Raw genomic sequence first — 25,840 nt, forward strand, 5'->3', positions numbered from 1 at the left:
GTCTCCCTCTCAGCAATCTCCCACACACTCAGGTTCCATTCTCTTCATTCAGTAGCCACATGTCTCAAGAGCAAACTGAAGACTGAAACTGGAGGGGGTGGGTGAGAAGAAGGGGAAGAACGATGGGGCCTTTGGCTTTTGACTTCATACTTTTCTTTTGTAATTTTAATCAGAGGTTTATAATCCTTTAGGTTTATTAGAAATAGCTTTTCTTAATATCAAGAGTGACTCCACCTTGCTTTCTCCAATGTTTCTATCCTCTCAAAAATTCTGCTAACCAGTTTTAGTCCATATGGTCTACTAAAAGTGCTATATCCACAGTCATGAAGAGAGCTGCTAAATCCCCTTTTCTGTCTTTACTCTAATGGACCTCTCTATAGCATCTAGCAAAGTTGCCCACTGACTATTTACAGAAACTCGGCATCTAGGTTTCTTTTTTTTTTTAACTTATTTTATTTAAATTCAATTAGTTAACATATAGTGTATCATTAGCTTCAGATATAGAGTTCAGTAATTCATCAGCTGCATATAACACCCAGTGTTCATTCTATCACATGCCTTCGTTAATGCCTGTTACCCAGTTACCCCATCCCTCCACCAACATGCCTCTAGGTTTCTAAACACCATTCTCCTGGTTTACTAACTCTCCATTTTAACTTTTCATTTTGAAAAATTTCTTTTTCTTTTCAATTCCTTTCCTTTCATTTCTTTCTTTCTTTCTTCCTCTCTCTCTCTTTCTTTCTTTTTTAAAGTTCGCTTCACTCCCAGCCTGGAGGCCAATGCAGGACTTGTACTCATACCCTTGAGATCAAGATCTGAGCTGATATCAGGAGTCAGACACTTAAACAACTGAGCCACTTAAGCGCCCCTCATTTTGGAAATTTTCACACATATTACCAAATCTGGCTTCCCCTTACATACCCACTCACTTCTACAGTATCATTCTGCATAAATCTCTTTAGCTTAAAATTAAAATTCCTTAATATGATCATAATACCATTATAAACCTATAAAGACTAACAAAAATTCATTTTATATAAAATATCCAAATGTAACCATATGCAAAAAGAATAAAGTTGAACTTTTATCTCATACCATAAATAAAAATTAACTCAAAATGGAACAAAGACTTAAAAGCAAGAGCTAAATCTATAAAAACCCTTGGAAGAAAACATAAGGAGCAATCTTCACGACGCTGGATTTGGCAATGATTTCTTGGATTTGACACCAAAACCACAGGCAAGGGAAAAAAAAAACAACAAACATTTCTCCAAAGAAGATGTATAAATAGCCAATGAGCACATGAAAAGATGTTTAACATCATTAATCATTAAGAAAGTGAAAATCAATGAAATACTGCCTCCTTGTGATGAGACTACACAAAAAGGGAGAGAGAACCAACTACGCCAGCATCCCAGTGAGCCTCCACATGACTCCAGACCCAGCTGCCCTCTGATTGCCACTGCAGGAGAGACCTCTCGTGAGACCAGCAGAGCGAGTCAACTCACAGAAGTGTGAGAGATTATAAAATAAAGTGGCAGGCTTTTTTTTAATGCTACTATACTCTGAGGTGAGTTGTTATGGAACCAACACCTTACAGCCATCTTTCAAGCTGAATCTTGAAATTCTGTGAATCTTTACAAGACCCAGGACAAATGCCACCTTTTCTGAACAGCCCTATCTAAGGATGTAATATTTCACACTTTTTGAAAAGCCTAGGATAACCTAATTTTTAATAAAGGTTTTATTGAGATATAATTCACAAAGCATTCAATTTACCCATTTGAAGTGTACAATGGCTGTCAGTATGTTCGCAAGTTGTTAACTATCCACAGAATCCGTTTTAGAATATTTTTATTATTTCCTCCTCAAAAAAGCCCCTTGTCCATAGTGGTCACTCTCCGTTACCCCCAACCTCTCCTCCTATTGCCAGACCTAGGCAACCACTAAATAACCACTATTTTCAGCATCTATAGATTTGGCTTTTCTGGACATTTCATATAGATGGAATCATATAATATGTGGTCATTCGTGTCCCTCTTTCCTCCCTGAGCACGTTTTTAAGGTTCCTCCATGTTGTAGCATGTATCAGTATGTCAGTCTTTTTTATTAGTGAATAAGACAGCAAATATTCTTTAAGTATTTGTGTATTTGAATAACTTTTCATGATGATTTCCTACAAGTAGGATTGATTAAAGTGTGCCCATTTGGGGCACATGGGTGGCTCAGCTGGTTGGCTGTCCTACTCTCAGTTTCAGCTCAAATCGTGACCTCGGGGTCGTAAGATCAAGCCATGTGATGGACTCCACATTCAGCGTGGAATCTACTTAAGATTCTCTCCCTATCCTTCTGTACCCTCCTTGCCCTCTCCCTGCTCGTGCTCTTTCCTTCTCTAAAATAAATCTTTAAAAAATAAAATAAAGTGCCCCCATTTAAAATTTTGGCAATTATTTAGAATTTAGAATTTAAATTTAGAATTTAGAATGACAAATTTTAGAATGACAGGAACTCCAAAAGGTTATCATATATATAACAGTGTATCTTTCCTAACTCCCTATAAGTAATTATTAAATTTTAATTATCTTCTAATCTGGTAGTGAAAATGTCTTATTTTCAAATCTTTGGTTTTTTTAACTATTAGTAATTTTTTAGTTTTTTTGGTCATTTATGAATTAGCTATCTACATTTCTTTAAGTAGATTTTTCATCTTTTTTTTTTTTTTTTTACCTAATTATTTTATATTAGAGATACCAACTCTCTGGAAATGTTACAAGTATTTTCTGTCAGCTGTTATTACTCTTTTATCTGTGATTATGGTGTTTTTCAACATAAAAATTAGAGTAATTCTTCCCTCTTTACATTTCCTTTTTCAGAATTTTCCTGTTTATTTTTCCAAATGAAATTGTCAGTTTTTTAAAAATCCTATTAGAATTTGAGGGGGCGGTCATGGTCTTTATAGATTTATCTGCAGGGAGTTCTCATTTTACACGATACTTCTTCCTAACCCCATTCATTTAAGGTTTTGCTTATGGAATCCTGTTGTTTTTGTTTCAGTTTTCTTTACATGGGTTCTTCACATTCCTTTAAAGTTTACCCCTAGATTTTAAAAAAAATCATATTGTTACTATGGATGGAATCTTTTCTTCTGATTTATTTTCTGACTGAGTATAATTTACATAAAAGAAAGATTGGTTCTCTCATACATTCAGTCTTTAACTTGGTGTTATTAATATCTTAAAGATGCTAGATAAAAAATAGTGAGTCAAAATGATTCAACCAGGTTACATAGATACACCATTTTTGGATCAACACTCAATACACTGATAATAACAAGTACTGGTGAGGATCAATCCATATATACTGCTGATGGGAATGTAAAATGGTGCTGCCACTTCAACAAACAGTCTAGTAGTTCCTCAAAAGGTTAAACATAGTTACCATATGACCCAGCAATTCTTCTCCTAGGTATATATCCAGAGAAATGAAAACATATGGCCACACAAAAAGTTGTAACTAAATGTTCATAGTGGTAGTACTACTCATAACAGCCAAAAAATGGAAATTACCCAAATGTCTGTTAATTGAACAAGTACTCATATGACACGTGTAGATTAGGCAAATCTATAGAAACATAAAGTTGGGGCCCCTCAGGTGGCTCAGTTGGTTAAGTAACTGCCTTTGGCTTAGGTCATGATCCTGGAGTCCTGGGATCAAATCCCACATCAGGCTCCCCGCTCGGTGGGGAGTCTCCTTCTCCCTCTGACCTCTACCCTCTCATGCTCTCTCTCTCTTTCTCAAATAAATAAATAAAATCTTAAAAAAAGAAAGAAAGGAAGAAAGAAAAACATGAAGTTGATTAGTAGTTACCTAGGTCTACGGGCTGCATTGGGTAAAGAACTTAGAGGGAAATAGGTAGTGAATGTTAATGAGCATGGGATTTATTTTTTGGGTGATGAAATGTTTTAAAATTGATTGTGGTGATGGTTGTGTAACTCTGTGAATATACTAAAAACTCCTTTAAATAATAAATTATATCTCAATGAAGCTGTTTTAGAAAAAATGTTTACATAATGCAGTGTTTTTATAAATGTGAGTCTGACAGCAAAGAAAATTCTAGTCCAAAAGCAAAGTCTGTCTTAGTTTGCCTCAAAGAAATAAAGTAATTCATTCACAGATTCACTTTCTCAGTTATCCAAATTTCTCCCATTTTGCCACATTTATGAAAGTGAAAGTCAATTTAATTATATACCATTTTTGATATAGCTTAAAAAAAAAAAATCTTGTTTCTACAGTAGATTTAAGTATAGGCCAAAAATAAAAAAGCAACATAAAAAGTAATAAAAATTTCACATATCAGTGAGTGTGTAAATCATTCCAGTTAAACAAGCCAACTGACTAAATTAATTCTAAATAATGAAATACTCAAAGAATTCTAGAAATAGATTGAGTCTAAAATTTAATTAACACTTCATTTCCAATTTTCCAGGTGAGGAAACTGAATCCATGCTGGCAAATACATTTAAACTTAGCTCAGGTTGTTTTTAAACAATGAGAACATAGGTGTTACTATATATATATATATATATACACACACACACACATATATATGAGGGCTGCAGTGGGTAAAGAACTTAGGGGAAATAGGTAGTGAATGCTAATGAGCATGGGCTATATATATACATATATATGTATATATATAGGAACACCTATATTCTCATTGTTTAAAAACATATATATATAACATATATATGTCTCTGCACACATATCTATCTCTCTCTCTGCAGAGGCCTATTACTTATATTGTGAGGATAATGGGAAAACTGAAGATCATATATTTAAAATGATTCATGGTATGCTTGGTCCATTATACATATGGCTTTTATTATTGTGCTTTGACTAAATGCCATGGATGGAATTAACTATTGTTAAAAGTATCATTACAACCATATTTTAAAATCAATCTTTCCCTTCTGCTAGACACTGTCTTTTTGCAAGACTAGTACCTGCTTGCTGTTGGTTGAAACCTCGACTGGGTGAAGTACCTGTATTCAGTATTTACCTAGAGACTGATACTTTTGAAAAATCACAAGTGTGAAAAGAGGAGTTAATTACTGACATTACGTATACTCAAGTCTATTTTGTTTTTATCTGTGGTTCAAGTATTACCTTTTTGGGCCAACTGTTTCATGCCTGATAAAGTAGGACATGTAACTCAGAAGTAAAACATTCCATGAAGAGTCATCATGAAACAAAGATAGGAAAAAAAGCTATTTCTCAAAGCCCCCTCTATTACTAAAGTCCAAATTCACCTCCTGAAACAGACATACAGCCAGAGTGAGATCTGCTATAGTCAATGAATTTCAAGGTAATAAAATGTGTGTATTATAACCAGCAGATCAAGTCTTTCTTTCAATATATCTACATTTTCTTTCACCTATGAAAAGAAAGAAGAAAATTAGGGCACTGGACCTCAGGGGTTTGATAAATATGTAAGACTCAGTTATTTATTAGATAACCTGACAAGATGCAGAACTTAAAACACATACATAGGGGCACCTGGGTGGCTCAGTGGGTTAAGCCTCTGCCTTCAACTCAGGTCATGATCTCAGGGTCCTGGGCTCGAGCCTCGCATCAGGCTCTCTGCAGAGCAGGGAGCCTGCCTCCCTCTCTGCCTACATGTGATCTCTCTCTCTGTCAAATAAATAAATAAAATCTTTTTTAAAAATGAAACATATATATAACTCTAGTTATATTAGGTATTTTAGCACATGACTCAATTCAGTGCCGACACTTAAGAGAATCAAGGCAGCCTACAACCAAAGTTGGCAACCGTTCACATTTGCCTGAGGTAGTATCACCAGAGTCCTCTCCAGGATGCCTGAGTAGGCTGTAGATTTACAAACTCCCCGTTCCCGCTGAACCATCCTACTGCCATCCCCCCTCTGGAAACTGGGTTCAGAACACTACATACTACTTGTGAAAGCTCCTGCACTCCCTGCTCTGAAGGGCTGCATTGCTTAAAATATAGATTTGCAAAAAGTTTCCAAGAATGCTAGAGTGTTTAAATGGCCCAATATTAGGCCCAATCACAAAAGCAGTGGACATCTGGCTTCTGGTTTGCTTTTCTAGAAGGTGGAAATCAGTGGTTACAGAAGCATATTCTATCCTATCAAGCTGCCTATCCTCAACTTCCACTTCTGGAGATGATGAGGTAATAGGAACTGGATTCAACCCTCCACCTGAAACACAAGAAAACTACACAAAACAAGTAAAAAAAAAAGATTCAGGAGATGGAAATAAGCAACAAAGGATCAACTGTTTCCAAGTAACTTAAATGCATCCCTAAACAAAAGTCAGAAATATTCATAAAAATACAAATATATCCATTGCCAATGTCACAATATCCAGGATCCAGTAAAACAGACCCAGGCACATGAAGAAGCAGGAAAATACGAACCACGCCAGGAGAAACATCAATCAACTGGAACAGGCCCTGAAAGATGAAAGAATTTGTAGGAATGGATATTAAAAGTTATTATAGTTATATCCAATATGCTCACGAAGCTGTAGATATTGGGCATGTCAAGTAAAGATGGAACATAAAGGCCCAAATTGAACTATAGTAGGTGAGATTAATGGCAGAAGAAAAGACTGGTGAACTTAGGCAGCAATGAAACTACGAGCATGAAAAGCAGAGAAACAGACTGGGGGAGAAAAAAAGGAACAGAGCATTAGTGAGCTTTATGACACCTCAGGAGAACTAACATACCTGTAATTGGAGTCCCTAAAGGAGGGGTCTGGTGACAGAAAAAAAAATTGTTTGAAGAGATAATGGCCAAAATTTTTCCAATTATAGAGAGAAAAATCTTAAAAGCAGCCAAAGAGATATATTACATAGAGAAGCACAAAGGTCACTGACTGCAGATTTGCATCAGAGACAATGCAAGCTAGAAGACAGTGTACAGAATGCAAAAAAAAAATTAAAATAAATTTAAAAAATTATTTGCCGAGCAAAATTATCTTTCAAAAACAAAGGTGACCTAGAGAGCAGGAAGCCAGAAATCTATTTTCACAGAGAAATTTATAGGGACAGAAAGACAAATTCATAGAGACAGGAAGTCTAAGAAAAGCATGTGAGGGAGAGGAGCTGGAGGAGGGGAAAATGTGGAGGGTTTTTTTTTTTTTTAAGGTTTTATTTATTTATTTGACAGACAGAGATCACAAGTAGGCAGAGAGGCAGGCAGAGGGAGAAGGGAGGAAGCAGGCTCCCTGCTGAGCAGAGAGTCCAATGTGGGGCTTGATCCCAGGACCCTGAGATCATGACCTGAGCCGAAGGCAGATGCTTTAACCCACTGAGCCACCCAGGCGCCCCAGAGTTGTTGTTGTTGTTGTTTTTAATTTAAATTCAATTAGGGGAAATATTACTTAATAGGTATAGTTTGTTTGGGACAATAAAAAGATTCTAGAATATGGTAAAGGAAGATGGTTGCATAAAATTGTGAATATGCTTAATGTCCCTGAATTGTACACTTAACAAAAGTTAAAATTTTATGTTAGGTATATTTGACCACAATAAAAAAAAGAATTTTTAAAAAGAAGTATACTAGTTCTCTAGGCACATGAACAGACTTCAAGACATATGTCCAGTAGAAAAGGGGGAAGTTTCAAAATATGTGCTAGTATGATTTATATGAATTTAAAAAACACATGAAAACACTGCATTTTGTTATTTATATATTTAGAATAGTGACAGAAAACCAGATTAGTGGTTTCCTGGAGATGAAGGGATGTAAGTGAGAAACAGTCTGAATTATAAACTTTTCCTACGATAGTAGTTACCCCTTAAAATGCAACTGGAGGCGGGGATGCCAACGAAGAGACCTTCCCACAGACCAGAGCGTAAGTTGGAGTTTCGGATCTCTGGTGACCAGTCAGCATCTTATGGCCCCTCTTGTCTCACCTCTCAACTCATCTCCACCCTACCACTGCAAGGGACTTTTTCCAGGTGGGCCCCAGTCTGATCCCCTTGCCTTTCAGGCATCTACACGGCCTGCTGTATAAATGGCAGCAGGCAGAGTTTCCCGGACAGAATGCCTGGAGCACAGAGTTGGGGCAGAGGCCCCAGAGAAAGAAGGGCTTGAGGACTTCTCTAAGTCAGCCAGTTGTCTTCAGCATGGGGTACTCTATCCTTGGGAGTACAGAAGACTTTCCAGGGATGACCAGGATTAGAGGGTTTTTAAAAGGTATCAATTTGCATATCCTCAACTTCCATATAAATTCTTTTCTAAAAATCATCAGCCCAAGAATGCACCTGTGCTGTAGTACTCCATCTCATCTCCTTTTCAAATACGTTTTTTCCTATTTTATTTTTTAAGAAGGATATATACCAGGGCACCAGGGTGGCTCAGTCAGTTAAGTGTCTGCCTTTGGCTTAGGTCATGATCTCAGGATCCTGGGATGGAGCCCTGCATTGGGCTCCTTGCTCAGCAGGGAGCCTGCTTCTCCCTCTCCCTCTGCCTGCTGTTCTGCCTACTTGTGATCTCTCTCTCTCTCTCTGTCAAATAAATAAATAAATAAAATCTTAAAGAAAAAGAATACCTACCAGATGATCCAGCCATTCCACTTCTAGTTATTTGCCCATGAGAAAAGAAAATCTGTATCTATACAAAGATTCATATGTGACTGCCATAGAGTTTTTATTTGTGATAGCCCCAAAGTGCAGCCTCAATGGCCATCAACAGAGGAACAGTTCAAAGACTGTGGTATATCCGTATAATGGAATACCACTCACTCAGCAATAAAAATAAATGAACTATTGATACACACAACACACATATCAATAATTTTTCTCAGTGAAAGAAACCAGACTAGCCTGCCCCCCCAAAATGAGTACATACTGTGTGATTCCATGACTACAAAACTCTAGAAAATGTAAACAAATCTACAGTGACAGAAAACAAATCATTAGTTACTTGGCATGGGTAGGGGTGAGGAATTGCAAAGCACACTGAAACACTTGGGGTAATGGATAGGCTATCTTGCTTATGATGATGGTTTCCTGGGTGTCGAAACTCATCAAATTGCATGTATACTTTTAATATGTACACTATATTGTGTCAATTATACCTCCTTCATTTTTATTTATTTAAGATTTTATTTATTTGGGAGAGAGAGAGAGAGAGAGCAGGCATAAAGAGAGCACAAGCAGGGGGAACAGCAGAGGGAGAGGGACAAGCAGACTCCCCACTGAGCTGGGAGCTCAACATGGGGCTCCACCCCTGGACTCTGGGATCATAACCCAAGCCAAAAGCAGATGCTTAACTGACTGAGGTGTGCCTAGGTGGCCTTTTAAATATAAACAATAATAAAATAATAATTTACATGTGTTATTGGTGAAAAGTATAACAAAAGGTGGAATATTTTTGGAGGTCAATTTGGTACCACCTATTTTCAAGGACACTTCCATTTCAAGGAATTCACCCTATAAGTAATATAGTGCAGGTGTCCCCCAAAAAAGTATGTACAAAGATAGTCTCTGCACTAATATTTTTTATACACTACAAAATAATCCTAATATCCATCAAAGGGGGATTGGTTAAGTTATGGTACAACCATGTTATACAAACACTATATAAACCACATTATATAATTCTACATAGATTGATATGGAAAGATAATCCACAAGATGTTAAGTGAAAAGGCAGGTTAAATAACAGCCTATACAATATTTGGCTATTTGTAAGAAAGGAAACAACTGTTACCCTTCTAGTTGTACATTCACCAAAAAAGACATCATTAATTTGTTTATAGGAAAGATCTGAGGATCTGAGGATCCTCAGAGAGACTTTTTCCTTCAAACAAATCAATATTTTTGTTAAAAAGCAAGCACCACTCTTAATAAAAACTTAAACTAAGAAATAAAATATCCAAAGGTTAATTTCTAATAAAAGAGAAGTGACAGAATAGAAGCAGTTAAATATAAACCTGGTAATCAGATTCTGAATGAGTAAGAAACTGATGGAATTAGAAATATTAGATTGTGAATATAAAAAAGCTTATCCTTAAGGAAAAACAGTCACAATTAAAGTTTGATGAACTAAAAAGTCATTTATCATTCTCTGTCCCATACTCTCTCCTCACATGAGAAGGGAGGTATAATTGTTACAAACTTACTATTCATTCTAAAATGTTTAGTTAGATTAAGCAAACCAGTTTTTCCACAGACACATCAAAACAAATCAGTAAAACTGGTTTTGAACACAAGGAAAAAGAATGGCTGTCATAGATCTACTTTAAGAAATGAAGTAAGCTTGTGATTATTTGCTCTAACAGAAAAAACACCACAGTTAAAAGATTAGCTTCTAGACAGTGTTGCTCATAAACCAGAGAAATCACAGTCCTGTGTCCCACTGATTCTGAAGAGAATTTTTTCTCTAGATAAGCACCCCTGATGCCTACCTGGCTAAAAATAAAGGTAAAGAAATTACAACTGAAAAATAATTGCAAGGAACTTAAAAATAATTACTACTGGCTCTATATGCCTAAAATTAAGAAGACACTGGTATCAAAATTAACCAGGGTAACAAGGATCACATGGGAATCAGCAGACTTTAATAGAAAGTTTAACCTTTTACTTGAATGAGGCTATAGTTTTATAGTTCTCCCCAGAAAAGTAGGACATTTAATAGCTATTTAGAGACAAAGAACTTTGAATTGCATTATAAAAGGATAAGACTGTTTCACCAGAGAATTAATTTAATTTACTATGTGAATCTGTTAATTAAAATATCCTATAATGTTAAGAAAAAATAGAATAAACCACAACTCCCAACACTTAAATCTTCAATAATATACATAAAACTACAGGACAGCCTTGATTTTAGCCTCTTCTACAACTCATAAATGTTTTTTGAGCATACTATTATTGAGTACTGCTCTAGGCACTGGAGCTCCATGGCAAAGACGAGATCTCTATTCTCATGGAGCTTACATTCTACCATAAAATGAGATTCAAAGTGAATAGGAGTGAAAGGCTTCTTGGAGGACAGGACATTTGAGTAACCTGAATGACAGGGAAGAGATAGCCATATAACAATGTGGGAACAGAGCTTCCCAGGTAAAGACAATACAAAGTATAAGAGTACTATAAAATTTTGTTTCATTTTATTTTATTTTATTTCAGAGACGGTGAGAGAAATAGGGGTAGGGGAAGAGGGAGAGAGAATCTTAAGCAGGCTCCATGCCCGACCTGGGACTTGATCTCACAACCCCAAGATCATGACCTGAGATGAAATTAAGAGTTGGATGCTTAACTGAGCCACCCACGCACCCCAAATACTATAACAATTTTTAATGGATTATCTCTAAATCAATTTAATAAAATGCATTATCTATGATTCCTATGTATACTAGTTTGAAAACCACCAATTGAAAAAAAAATCTCAAATGGGAAATAAATGGCATGAAATTATCAGGAAAGGTTTAAAATGAGAATAACATTGGGGTGCCTGGCTTGCTCAATTGGTAGAGCGTAAGACTCCTGATCTCAGGGTTGTGAGCTCAAGCCCCATATTAAGCATAGAGTTCATTTAAAGAAAAAAAAAAAGAGAGAGAGAGAATAACATTAGTTCATGATAAGAATCAATTTATTGATGCTAACTATATTGTATATACTGTGCTAAATTATATAGTCTCATATTTAGGCTGAAGATATACTGTGAGATATCCACACTATTTAGAATTAACAATACTTAAACTAGCCTTGTGGTCAAAAATGGATGAATATAGACAGACTTGTCCTTAAATAACACAGAATTTAAAATACCAAGCTAGTATTTCCCTTACTAGACTTCAAAAAATGTTAAGACTCATAATATCTGAGGTTAGTGAGGGTAAGAGCAAAGGGATGCTCTCATTCAATGTAACTGTGCCATAAATTGGTTTGAACTTGTTTTGAATGTGAATTGTCCCTAGCTACCAAAATTTATGATGTGCATATTCTATGCATTTGCTACACAAAGTCCCATACAATTGCACGAAATTTCATATAAAGATGTTCATTATGTATTGCTTACAGTAGCAAAAAAAAAAAACAAAAAACAAAAAACAAATACCCTGGAAGTAGTCCAAACATCCACCAATAAGGGATTAAATAAACCAAGAAATATCTACAATGATGTGGTATATTATACAGCACTTAAAAAAGTAATGCTGTAGGGGTGCCTGGCTGGCTCAGTCAGTGGAGCATGTGACTCTTGATTTTGAGGTTGTGAGTTCAAGCCCCACTTTGGGTGCAGAGATTACTTTAAAAAAATAAAATTCTTTAAAAAAAAAGGTAATGGTATAATTCCATTCATGCTGAAATGAAAAATGTCCAATTCAAAATGTAAAAGGGAAATATCATTTAATGATTTATGTGATTGAATTCTTTTTGTATTAAAAAAGTACACTTATAAATAATGTACAGAAACAAACATATTTGTATATACAGAGAAAGTATTTTGAAGGATATATACTAGCTGTAACAGTGGTTTTTCTCTCTTACGCCTGGGACTGATGAGGAAGGAAAGAAGAGAAAGGGCAAACAGAAGACTTCTTTCAAAATTTCAAAACATCTGTGCTACTTTTTTTTCCCAAACAGCAAACATGGATTACCTTAGAGAAACTTCTAAAAATGTCTTTAAAGGGGTGCCTTGTTGGCTCAGTTGGAAGGAACATGTGATTCTTGATCTCGGGGTCATGAGTTCTATCCCCACATTGGGCACAGAGATTAGATAAATAAAACTTTTTTAAAAAATGTGTTTAAAAAGTAAAAGTAGATTTTGAGTTTATGTACAACTTGGATCTAGGATAATATCTTTCCAGGGCTCTTCCTATCAGGAAACCTAGAAATGGCCCCAAATACTGAGCTACATATTATAACAACTTCCCTTAAAAAGAAATTTCATTCTCATTACAATTAATAGAGGGCCATAATACAAAGTTAGTAAATTTAAGGTATCTTTAAGCTATACTTCGGCGACATTCTAGCATGTAAAATAAAGTCTAATGTGGTTTGCAAAGCCTTCCAGGATTGAGTCAACCCTAAGCTTCTACAAGTTTAATATTCATGTGACTTACCTGTAGTTCCTGTTAAAATATAGATTCAGATCCAGAAGTCTGTGATGAGCCTTTTCTAAAAGTTCTGCAGACCACACTCAGGAGCAAGGATCTAGTCCTGATACCACACCATTCCCTACACGTTAATTTAGTGAATTACTGCTCTTCCACACACACCATGTTCTTCATACCTCTGTCCTTTTTCTATCTTATTCTTTGTCAAAATGGTTTTCCCCTCACCTCCACCACTTCAAAAACTTTTACTCTGTTACTATTTTAGTCCAAATGTCACAAATATTTCGGGCACATGGACATGCTACTGCTTTTGCATTTCAAGACCCCTACGCATTTATGTTCAACTCACCACATCTGTTATTTACATGTCCATCTCCCAATGAGACATTGACTTTAAGAGCAGAAAATATCTATCTTTAGTACACAGATATTCAATAAATGTTTTCTGAGTTCAAGTCATTAAAGTATCAATGCCACCATCTTTGAAATCATAGTGTCACAATCACTTTTATTGTGTAACATTTTCTTTGAAGAAATATTCAGCAAAAAATACTGCCAAATTATCGACAGTAATCTCTAAAGTATAAAACATTCATATTCAAAATTAAAGTAAAATATAACACTATTTGATGTTTATGTTAATGGGGGAAGACAGTCACATTAATTTCTCATTTTTTTTGGAGTAAAAAGGACAAAACAAAGACTGTCCCCTTTGGTGATATTCTTTTAAGTACCTGAAGCAAAATAAAAATGGCATCGAATTTCTAATTTACCTAATAGTCCATAAATTAGGACTTTTACCGTATTTTGAAAATAAATGACAGAATAGTATCTTAGATCAAATGCTTACACATAGAGCCCGCTCTTTATCACTCACCTTCCTCATCTATCCATTTCATGGTGAAAAGCTGTTCATTGTCAAAGGAACACATATCTCGAACCTCACTGCAAAGGCCCTCGAAGGAGATTGAAGGTTCAAAATGGGTTATCATGATATCCCTGAAAAAGAAAAAGAGTTTTAAGTTTGAAGATAACTGAAACTAATGATGTTCTACATACTACTGAATGCCTGGCGATCTGAAGGACGTCAGATATTTTGTGAGTGTATCATTATTGCTTCCGGTAGACAATCTCTGTAAAGTAAAAAAAAAAAAGAAGAAAAAAGAAAAACCCATATCAATAATTTCAAAAATAAAAAAAAGTAGAATGCTAACTAAATTGAGTTTAAATTAAAAATTTAAAAATAAAAATAGTGGATTTGTGAGAAACTTCAATTCAATCTCCTTCCTTCTTCAGGAAGCCCACCCTAACTGCTCTGACGGTTGTCCCACTTTGCTTTAATATTAGTTTTCAAGAGCACACTCTTCTGTGAGGCACTGCACTCCACAGATGAACAGCTCAGTTATTGATTAGTTTCTGCCTTATATATAATTGAAATCTGTTCTAATCGCTGACTCCAGATCTCCCCTCCCTAAGAAGTCTACCCTTCATCTAAGAGATGGCTCTTCAATAACTGGACAAAGATCTGTCATGTCCTCTTCCTCAGCCCTCACATCCACAGATTAACTATCCATGAGACTTTCATCCATTCTTTGTATGGCATGATTTTTAGACTGCACACCTTCATTTTCACCTTTTTCCAAAGAACTCCCATTTTCCCCAATTCGTTTTATAATATGACTAATGTTTTAAGGTAGATATGCAGAAAACATGGGAATAGACATAAATGTGTATTTACGTTTGTTTTAGTGTTAGATAAGCAACAGTATTCAAATAAATCTACCTAGCAGCTACTCACTGTGAAGCCTGAAATCGTAACAGGAGGCCTGGGGTTTCCTCCAAGGAGCCATGAGAAGGCTCCCCATGATCTAATCTAGGCCCAGTAGCCAGCCACAGTATCCTTTCAAATGTTAAGTCAGATAGCCTGAAAGACTCTAATTTAACAAACACTTACAAAGATCTCCAGGTGTCAAACTGTTCTAAGAGTTTTACAGAGTTAATGTAGTTCACATCCTTCCTATTTTAAACTCTTCAAATGTCTTGGTCTCTCATGCAGAGTAACAAAGTCCCTAGCAGGGTTTACCAGGCGCTGACTACCTCTCGGACCAACTTCTACTACTTCAACAGGTAAACCAGTGTTTATGGTCTACCACCTACCCCTGCTAGAATATAAGTTTGATGAAAGTAGGGATTTTGTTTTGTTCGTTATATTCCTAGTGGCCAACACAGTGCCTAGACCCAGTGCCTAGCACAGAATGGATTCTTTTTTTTTTTTTTTTTTTTTAAGATTTTGTTTATTTATTTGACAGAGAGAGAGATCACAAGTAGGCAGAGAGGAAGCAGAGAAAGGGGGAAGCAGGCTCCTTGCCGAGCAGAGAGCCCGATGCGGAGCTCAATCCCAGGACCCTGAGACCATGACCAAGCTGAAGGCAGAGGCTTAACCCACTGAGCCACCCAGGCGCCCCACAGAATGGATTCTTGAGAAATATTCACGGAAGAAAGGAAGAACTGTGAACACACATAGGTAGCTTGAACACAGAGCACAGAGAGGGAAATAAGGAGTTTAGAATTTTAAGTCATCTGTAAAAAAGTAAAAAAAAAAAAACTATAGTCTTTAGGGGCTATCAAAAGTAAACAGAGAGCAGAGCATGAAAACTGACTGGCCTTTTCTTGAGAATCACCCTAAGCAACTCAGAACTTTCTGCCCCTGCCTCTGAGAACCCTCTTGCCTTGGCTTTCATAATAGTATGCCACCCTGGTTCTCTGCTTTTCTGAACTCTAGTCTCTTTTGGTTGTCAATCACAAGATACTCTTTACACCCGCTCTCACATTCATCCTCTGTCACTCTTTCTCCCTAAACCTAATTCACATTCAGTGTTTTAACTACTATCTCTATGTAGTGGGTCTCTTAAATCTGTAATTCCAGCTCTCTGTGTGTGGTATTTAAGTTTTTTAAATAATCTGGTTCTATTCTCAAATTGAACCCATCCCCAACACATATACTCTACGACAGACATCTGGTTTACTCATGACCTTCACACAGAAGACCTTGATGATCCAAGTTTTAATTCTGACCTTTCCTCAGTTCAAGGCCCAGTTTATATGGGGAGGTGGGGATCAATTCTTTAACTGGTATTTCAACATGAACCTCCATTAAGCCTTTTTCGACCACACAAGCCCAATGGTCTACATTTCTAAACCTGCCCAACATGTATCTTATGTTCCATCTTCTGTTATTTAACTCATACATTGATAACACATCCCCAACTAAACCATACACAACTGGAAGACAAGAATTCTCAGACTGTTTCACAGATTCACGTAACTATTAACATAATAAGAACTTAAACATTTCTTAACTGACTACAGAAGATATACTCTCTAGGAGAAAACCAGCTTCCAGAAAACACACTTTTGACAGGGTACTATCACGGTTTATGTTTCCTTTGCCTATAAGCATTCATAGAATACTGAATGTGCTCCAGGTATTTAAACAAACTGTATATGACATTCACAGTAACTGTCAAACTAGACAGACTAACCTATTTTACAGATTTAAAAAGCAAAGCATAAAGGAATATTTGCCAGTCTCTCCCAGTTAAAAAATAGAATATGGGGACGCCTGGGTGGCTCAGTGGGTTAAAGCCTCTGCTTTCGGCTCAGGTCATGGTCCCAGGGTCCTGGGATCGAGCCCCACATCTGGCTCTCTGCTCAGCAGGGAACCTGTTTCTCTTTCTGCCTACCTCTCTGCCTAATTGTGACCTCTGTCTGTCAGATAAAATCTTAAAAAAAAAATAGATATGAATTCAAATCCAAATCTAATGACACCTGGGGTGGACACTGTGCTCTGACCCTTCCCCTCCACAACTGACCTTTTAAAAGCAACAAACAAAAGCAACAAATGCCTTTGGCTTAATATGGCAGAGGAACACATATCTGTATCCCTTCATTCGAAGGGACCATGGAACATCAGAAAACTGAAATGGCGGGGCGCCTGGGTGGCTCAGTGGGTTAAAACCTCTGCCCTCAGCTTGGGTCATGATCCCAGTGTCCTGGGATAGAGCCCACATTGGGCTCTCTGCTTAGCAGGGAGCCTGCTTCCTCCTCACTCTGCCTGCTTCTCTGCCTACTTGTGATCTCTGTCAAATAAATAAATAAGGGACGCCTGGGTGGCTCAGTTGGTTAAGCGGCTGCCTTCGGCTCAGGTCATGATCCCAGGGTCCTGGGATCGAGTCCCACATCGGGCTCCTTGCTCGGCAGAGAGCCTGCTTCTCCCTGTGCCTCTGCCTGCCTCTCTATCTGCCTGTGCTCGCTCGCTCTCTCTCCCTCTGTCTCTGACAAATAAATAAAATCTTAAAAAAATTTTTTTAATTTAAAAATAAATAAATAAATAAATAAAATCTTAAAAAAAAGAGAGAGAGAAGAAAACTGAAATGCCAAATTATCTAAGTCTTAGAAGTAAGAAGTCTGCACCACCAGCGGACCAGAAAGTAAAAATCCCAGATGACTGAAAACAGATGAAATAAAAGTGTTGAAGAAAACATACCAGCCCCAAACAACAAAGTTAAGAGGAACTTTTAAAAGAGAAAAGTTTTATTTATGCAAGATTATTTTTCCTTCTTTAAGCACCTGATCATACTACTTGGCTCTTCAAGTACTTAACACCTACATAAGCATTCATTATAAATGTGGGTTTTTTTGTTGTTTTTAAAAGATTTTATTTATTTATTTGAGAGAGAGAGAAAGCACACGTGTGCATACCAGTTGGGGGTAGGGAGGAACAAAGGGAAAGGGATAAGCAGACTCCCTGCTGAGTACAGGAGTCCAATGCAGGGCTTGATTCCAGGACCTGGAAATCATGATCTGAGCTGAAGTCAGATGTTTAAGCAACTGAGCCACCCAGGTGTGCCAGACTTTTTTTTAAATTTATTTTTTATTTTTTATAAACATATATTGTTATCCCCTGGGGTACAGGTATGTGAATCACCAGGTTTACACACTTCACAGCACTCACCATAGCTCCCCAATATCCATAACCCCACCCCCTTCCCCCAAGGTGTGCCAGACTTTATCCTTGAGTAGTCTCTACACCCAACATAGGGCTTAAATTCACAACCCCAAGATCAAGGTCATACACTCCACCAACTGAGCCAGTTAGGCAACTCATAAATGCTTTTAACAATTGCTTTAAACAAAAATTTGTAATTTAAAGAAGAGAACAATGTTACAAACTTTTAGAATGTAAAAATTTCTAAGAAAAATCAAGATGTGGAGAAATTTTATTTTCAGAATGTTTCTTAGTAGAGTCAATACTCTATCTAAAATTAATAATTTAAAAATAAAAACAGGGAACAAGAAAAATCCAAATGGGGGCACCTGAGTGGCTCAGTCAGTTAAGTGTCTGCCTTTAGCTCATGTCATGAGCCCAGAGTCCTAGGATTCAGTCCCACAAGGGGCTCCCTGCTGAGCATGGAGTCTGCTTCTTCCTCTCCTTCTGCCCCCCTCCCCATTCGTTCTTTCTCTCTAATAAATAAATAAAATCTTTAAAAAAAAAGAAAAAGAAAAAACCAAATAACCCAAATAAAGATGGGCAAAGGACTTGAACCAACATTTCTCCAAAATTATACACAAATAGCCAACAAGCTTATGAAAAGATGTTCAGCATAGCTAAACATTAGTGAGATACAAATCAAAACCATAATGAAATATCACCTCACACCCATTAGGATAACTACTATCAAAACAAAACAAAACAAAATAAAACAAAACAGAATAACAAGTGTTCACAAAGATGTGGAGAAACAGAAGCCCTGTGCACTGTTGGTAGGAATGTAAAACGGTGCAGCAGCTATAGGAAAAAGTATGGAGGGTCCTCAAAAAATTAAAAACAGAATTTCCACTTGATCCTGTAATTCCACTTCTGGGTACAGGTCCAAAAGAACAGGACATAGGGACTCCAAAAGGTATTTGTACACCCATGTTCATAGTAGCATTAATTTCAATAGCCAAAAGATGGAAGCAACCAGAGTGTCCATTAAAAGAGAAATGGATAGGGGCGCCTGGGTGGCTCAGTGGGTTAAGCCGCTGCCTTCGGCTCAGGTCATGATCTGAGTCCTGGGATCGAGTCCCACATCGGGCTCTCTGCTCAGCGGAGAGTCTGCTTCCCTCTCTCTCTCTCTGCCTGCCTCTCCATCTACTTGTGATTTCTCTCTGTGAAATAAATAAACAAAATCTTTAAAAAAAAAAAAAAAAAAGAGAGAAATGGATAAACAAAATGTGATCTATAAACACAAAGGAATATTATTCAGCCTTAAAGGAAATTCTGGGACACCAGGCTGGAGCAGTCAGGAGAGCATGTGGCTCTTGATCTCAGGGTCCCAAGTTACAGCCCCATATTGGGTGCAGAGATTACTGAATGAATGAATGAATGAATGAACGAATGAATGAATGAATATAAGGACATTCTGACACATGGGTGAACCTTGAAGACATTATGTTAAGCAAAATGGGCCAGTCACAAAAAGACAAATACTGTATCAATCCACTCAATTGGAACAGTGGTTCCCAGGAGTTGGGGGTGGGTGGAAATGGGGAGTTGTTCAATAGGTACAGTTTCAGTTTTACAAAATGAAAAGGCTCTAGAGATTGGTTACACAACAATGTGAATATAGTTACACTACTGAATTGTACACTTAAAAATGGTTAAGATGTAAATTAAGTGGGTTTTTTTTAACCACAATTAAAAAGAAAAGCAGAAGAAGGTACATTATTTAAGTTACAAACATAATGATTAGAAGAACTAAAAACCAGGAGAGACAATGACAAAGAAGTACTAAATTCCTCATCTTTCATACTGAACAACAGATATAATAAAACAAAACAAAATTTTCAAGATTTTTATTTTTATTTATTTTTTTGAGAGAACGAGCACAGGGAGTGGGAAAGGGACAGGAGAGGGAAAGATTCGTAAGCAGGTTCCATACCCAGCGTGGAGACCAACGCTAGCTTATCTCAGGACACTGAGATTGTGACCTGAGCTAAAATCAAGAGTCATATGCCTAACCAACTGATTCACCCAGGCGCCTCAAAACAAAACAAAATTTAAAAAGTAGTTAACTCTGGAACTCTGGGTAGTGGAACTGGGGATTGGGGAGAGATCAGAGATGGAAAGAAGATGTGCTTTGTACAGACTCTTCTGAATGGTATAGATAATCATTAATTTCTCTACCATATAAAGGTATGATTTTATTATAAAATTTGCTTTCTAGAAAAAATATAAACAAAATATTTAAAAAATTTAAAATGACTTTTATTAATAAAATTGCTTTAAATATTTTAAAATTTTATTTTTAAAAAAGAAAATAAAAATAGAAAATAGGTCCTTCTTCTAACAACATTATTAAGAGATATGATAACCTTAAAGCAACGTTGGGGGGGGGTTGTTCAATTTTATTTATCTTTTTAATATTATATTTTTTCTTCTAAGCTTTTATTTAAATTCAAGTTAGTTAACATATAGTGTAGTATTGGTTTCAGGAGTAGAACTTAGGGATTCATCACTTACATACAACACCTCATGCTCATCACAAGCACCCTCCTTAATACCCATCACCCACTTTGCCCACCCCCTCCCACCCCCTCAGCAATTTTTCTTTCAAAATACCCTTAAGGTCATTAGTATAAGGGAGTAAAAGTTGAAAGAATGTATTTTAGAATTAAATAAGTAAAAGCCAGAACAAGTATGGCATTGTGTTTTTTGAAGGCAAGGGAAAAAAAACCAGTATCAGATATCATCAAAATATGACTTCCTTATTAAGGTCCACATGAACTTAAAATTAACACATATGTAAGCATGTCTGTATACAATAGGGATTTTTAAGAAATCTTATTTTGCAAGAGCTAAAAAATATTTATCAGAATATTTTTAAAATAATCCTTAAAAAATGTAAGTACAAACATCCTAAAGAGACTCAGTGAAGGAGTCATGCTTTATCAACTGCCACTCCTTAAGTTCCAGGAACTAAAACATTTAAGGGAGTTTTATATAAACACTTCTCTAAGTAATTGAAAAAGCACCATGTTCATACCATCTACAAACACCAGATCCTTATTATAGCCCTAAAGCTAAAAATGAGCTACAAAATAAAGATATTACTTTCTAAAGGTATAAAACAAATTGTGCATGAAAGATTTTTTTTTCTGGTTTTAACTTCAGTGTTAGCATAAATTATCTTACCACTGGTCTTCGACAGAATATAGTCTGCTTCACCACAAAAATTCCCCAAATGGCAAATTTAGATATAGTTTTAGCTGAATTTTTAAAAAAGAAAAAAAAAAGCAGTCTTAATTTTGCTACTGGGCTTCAGAAGACAAACTGCTTTAAGCATTCATTATGTTCCTATGTTCTAAAATACAGAATCTAAAGTTTTTCCGTAGGACCAAATGCTTTTAAAAATAAACCTGAAAAAAGAACCACCAGTTCAGTCCTTCTGCTATCTCAAAATAAGCTTTTCTCCAAAATTAAATGTAGTATAAAGAGAAAAAAGTCTTATTTGTAATCACTGATATAATAGATTTAGGCAGAATTATCCATGGATGGTAAAATCACTGGGTTAAAAGTTCTGAGGAAAGAGAATATTCATACAATCTCATAGTACCACTCCTCTAATTTATTCATAAAAAGTCATAAAGCAACTGCCATTTTTAAATGATCATGATGATAAATAGGGCCCTGAGTGGTGCAGTTGGTTTAGTGTCCAACTCTTACTTTCAGCTTAGGGTCACGGTCTCAGGGTCATGAGACTGAGGTGACCCCCACCACCCCCAGGCTCTGAGCTCAGGGAGGAGTCTGCTGGAATTTCTCTTTCCTTCTACCTCTGTCCCTCCCTCTGCTTGCTCACTCTCTCTGTGCTCTCTCATTCTCTCTCAAGTGAATTAAAAATCTTAAAAAAAGAAAGAAAGAAAGAAAGAAAAAGAAAACTGGCTTAAAAAGAACTATGAGGGGCACCTGGGTGGCTCAGTGGGTTAAAGTCTCTGCTTTCGGCTCGGGTCGTGATCCCAGGGTCCTGGGATCGAGCCCCGCATCGGGCTGTCTGCTCAGCAGGGAGCCTGCTTCCCCCTCTCTCTATCTGCCTGCCTCTCTGCCTACTTGTGATCTCTGTCAAATAAATAAATAAAATCTTTAAAAAAAAAAAAAAAAAAAAAAAAAGAACTATGAAATATGACTTTGACAAAAAAGCAAAAAAGTGATTTTAAAAAAGCCCATCCCTATAGTAAAAGGAAAAAAAAATTCTCTGAAGGGTTAAGACTCAGCTTTGTGCTGTGGCTTACTAAGCCTCAACATTACCATCCATACAATGAAGATAATAGTATCTGCCTCTGGATATTGCCGTGAAGATTAAATTAAAATGATGGGAAAACACTCATCATAGTTCTTGGAACAACTGGATACATTATAAAGATTAGTTTCTATGCTTTTTAGCATTCCTCATAGAGGGGGAAAAGAGACTGGGCATCTTTGGAGATAATTTGTGAGATTTTCCTAACTATTGATAATACCTCATTAAGGTAAGAGATCACTGCTGGGATGCCCAGGTGACTTAGTCAGTCAAGCGTCCAACTGTTAATTTTGGCTCAGATCATGATCTCAGAGTGGTGAGATGGAGTCCTACATTAAGCTGGGCATGGATCCTGCTTGAGATTTTCTCTGTTCCCCCTCCCTGCTCCCCCTTTCCCTCTCTTAAAAAAAAAAAAAAAAAGATAAAAGATCTTGCTAAAATTCAACACTGTCTAGAAAACCTAGCCAAATAGTTAAGAAAAATAAGCGAAATATATAGTAAAAAAAATAAGTGAGATATATATTAAAGAGGCAAAATTGTTATTTGCAGATATTATCTAGCTATAAATTCCAAGTTAACTAAGAAATTATTAGAATTAAGGTGACCAGTTAAACTTAAATATTCAAAAACAGATGATAAATCATAAGCCTCTGAAAACAAAATACTGCATTCACAAAAAGAACAAAATTATAAAACATTTAAGTATAAATTTAACAGGAAATGTGTAAAATCTAAGGGACAGAAACCTTAGTGAAAAAAAAAAATCAATAAATAGGTATTATACCTCATAGTTAAAAGGCAAAGCTCTGTATTATAAAACTATCAGTTCTCACATTAACCTATAAATTCAAAGCAATTCCAAATCAAAATACCAACAAGATTTTTTCTTTCCTGGGGACACCTGGGTGGCTCAGTCTCTTAAGTGTCTGACTCTTTCAGATCAGGTCATGATCTCATGGTCCTACAATCGAGTCCTGCATCAGGCCACATGCACAAATGGGAATCTGCTTGTCCCTCTCCTTCTGCTCTTCCCCCTGCTCACTTTTGCTCTCTGGAATAAATAAGTAAAATCTTTTAAAAAAAATAAAAAATAAAGTAAAATTTTAAAAAAAAAGATTTTTTTTTCTGGAACCTAGAAAAACCTTCAAAAACTAAGCTGGAAGAGAAAATAAATATACAAGAAGAGCCAAGGAAATGTGGAAATAGAAAATTAATGAAATGACTTTTCCATAGCATATATCAAAACTAACTAAAATAATTAAACTAATGGCGGTATGTGCAAAAATATATTTGTCTCCCCAAAATCAGTGAAAAAGGGACACCTGGGTGGCTCAGGTTGGTTGAGTGTCTGTCTGCCTTCAGCTGAGGTCATGATAACATGGACCTGGGACAGAGTCCTGCATCTGATTCCCTACTCAGCAGAGAGTCTAATTCTCCCTCTCTCTCTTCTTCTGCCTCTCCCTCTGCTCATATTCACTCTCTCTCAAATAAATAAAATCTTAAAAAAAAAAAAATCAATGAAACAGAATAGAAAGTACTTAAGTTCATCTGAAAAATTTAGTATGGAACAAAGTTGTCCTTCAGCCCAGTGGTTAAAGAACCTATTCAGTAACAATATTAGAATACACTTTAAAAAAAATTAAGTTGTATCAGTACATCACAAACAACTAAACCCCTAAATATCAGATTGATTGAAAAGATAATCACTTGAAAAACTGCATAATTAATATACAAAAAATATTTTTAGATGGGAAATACACATACCTAAGAGAACCCAGAAGCTAAAAAGAAGGGGGAAAAAAAAAAAAAAAACAGATGGATTTGATTAAAGTGAAAAACCCAGACAAACAGGTTACAGAAATGTTGGCAACTTTTTTAACAGACAAAATGTCAATGCCCCTTCAAATAAACTAATAAAAAAAAAAAAAGAATCCAAGAGAAAAACTGGGCAAAAGACATGACTAAACAAGCTGCAGAACTACAAATGATCAGTAATGTATAAAAAGATAGCTGTAAAAAAAAGTTAGCATTTTTTGCCTATTGGGAAAAAAATTTTTTTTTAATTGGGAAAATTTTTATTTATTTTCTTAAGATTTCATTTATTTGAGAGAGAGAGCAAGTGCATGCAAACGCAGGAGCAGGGGGAGGAGCAGAGGGAGAGTGAGAAGCAGACTCCCAGCTGAGCAGGGAGCCCAATGGAAGGCTTGATTCCAGGACCCTGGGATCATGACCTGAGCTGAAGGCAGATATGAACTGATTGAGCCACCCAGGCGCCCCCACTGGGTAAAACTTTAAAGACCAATAATGTGCAGTTGGGAACACAAGGAAAATACTTCATTGGTACACTGTTGTTTGAAACATAAATTGGTAGGTGTTTGGAAGACAATTATCAAGTTTTAAAATAGGCAAATTTTAGACCATGTTTGCAAGAATATATACTAAATAAAAAGGATGTTCCTTCAGCATAATTTGAAATACTGATTTAATGAAGGTAATTTTTTATGCTCATCAATCAGGAAAAAGATTAAATTATGGTATAACAACACTAGAGAACACTATACATCGATTATAAAGTAAGCAGTCTGCTCTCTCTATGAATGTCTCTAGTTATCCCTGCCCACCTTCACATGGAAAGATGATCGTGAATGAAAACAATTCAAGTTGTAGAAACGTGTAGAAATACAAATCTGTTTACTTGAAAAAAAAAAAGGGTTTGTGTGCATAGAATATCTATACTTAAAGACATATTAATATGATGCAGAATATCCCAACTATTAACAATGGATACCATTAGGAAGTTGGGGTGAGAGGGGAGAAGGGGAACTTTCCACTTTAGGTATGTCTGTATTGTTAAAATATAGTTTTAGTCCTTTGCCTTTGTCATCTACATTTGATAACTGGTTGCATTTTTGTTTCTATCATCATTCTCAGCCACATTCTTACATAGGTAAGCTGCCAGGTACAGGGCTTGGGACATACAGCAGGCACACAATAAATGGCACTTCAGTTAATTCTAGGCATTTCCACCTGGATGCCTGCAAAGCATGAAGAACTCAAAATTCAGTTACTTGTTCCACATAATGAATTACCTCCTCTCACTAATCTTTTCCTCCTTTATTCCCTAGTCTCTCTCAAATAAGAAACCCATTGTTGTCAGAATCCCTTTTTCCCCACAGGCAATCAATGTGTAATTCATATTGATTCTACCCCTAAAATCACTGTTCAATCCGTAGCCTCTTCTCCCCCTCTGATTCTCTCAGCTGGACTACTTCCAAAGCCTCCAAATTAGTCTTCATCCACTGCTAACTCATCACCCATACTGGTTCTGAGAGTGAGCCTTCTAAGATGAAAATCTAAGCATGAATCTCTCTTACTTAAAACCCTCACCA

General features: G+C 36.3%; 1 protein-coding gene across 1 annotated transcript in view; it reads right to left on the bottom strand.

Annotated features, from left to right (window-relative positions):
• Positions 1-25,840, bottom strand: part of PRKCI (protein kinase C iota) — a 67,854-nt gene that overhangs the window by 36,682 nt on the left and 5,332 nt on the right. Inside the window, exon 2 of the mRNA XM_059163498.1 lies at positions 13,991-14,112. Within this exon, the coding sequence (XP_059019481.1) occupies positions 13,991-14,112 (122 nt within the window). The remainder of the gene's footprint in view (positions 1-13,990; positions 14,113-25,840) is intronic.

This window comes from Mustela lutreola, chromosome 2, assembly GCF_030435805.1.
Source record: "Mustela lutreola isolate mMusLut2 chromosome 2, mMusLut2.pri, whole genome shotgun sequence".
Classification (NCBI taxonomy): domain Eukaryota; kingdom Metazoa; phylum Chordata; class Mammalia; order Carnivora; family Mustelidae; genus Mustela; species Mustela lutreola.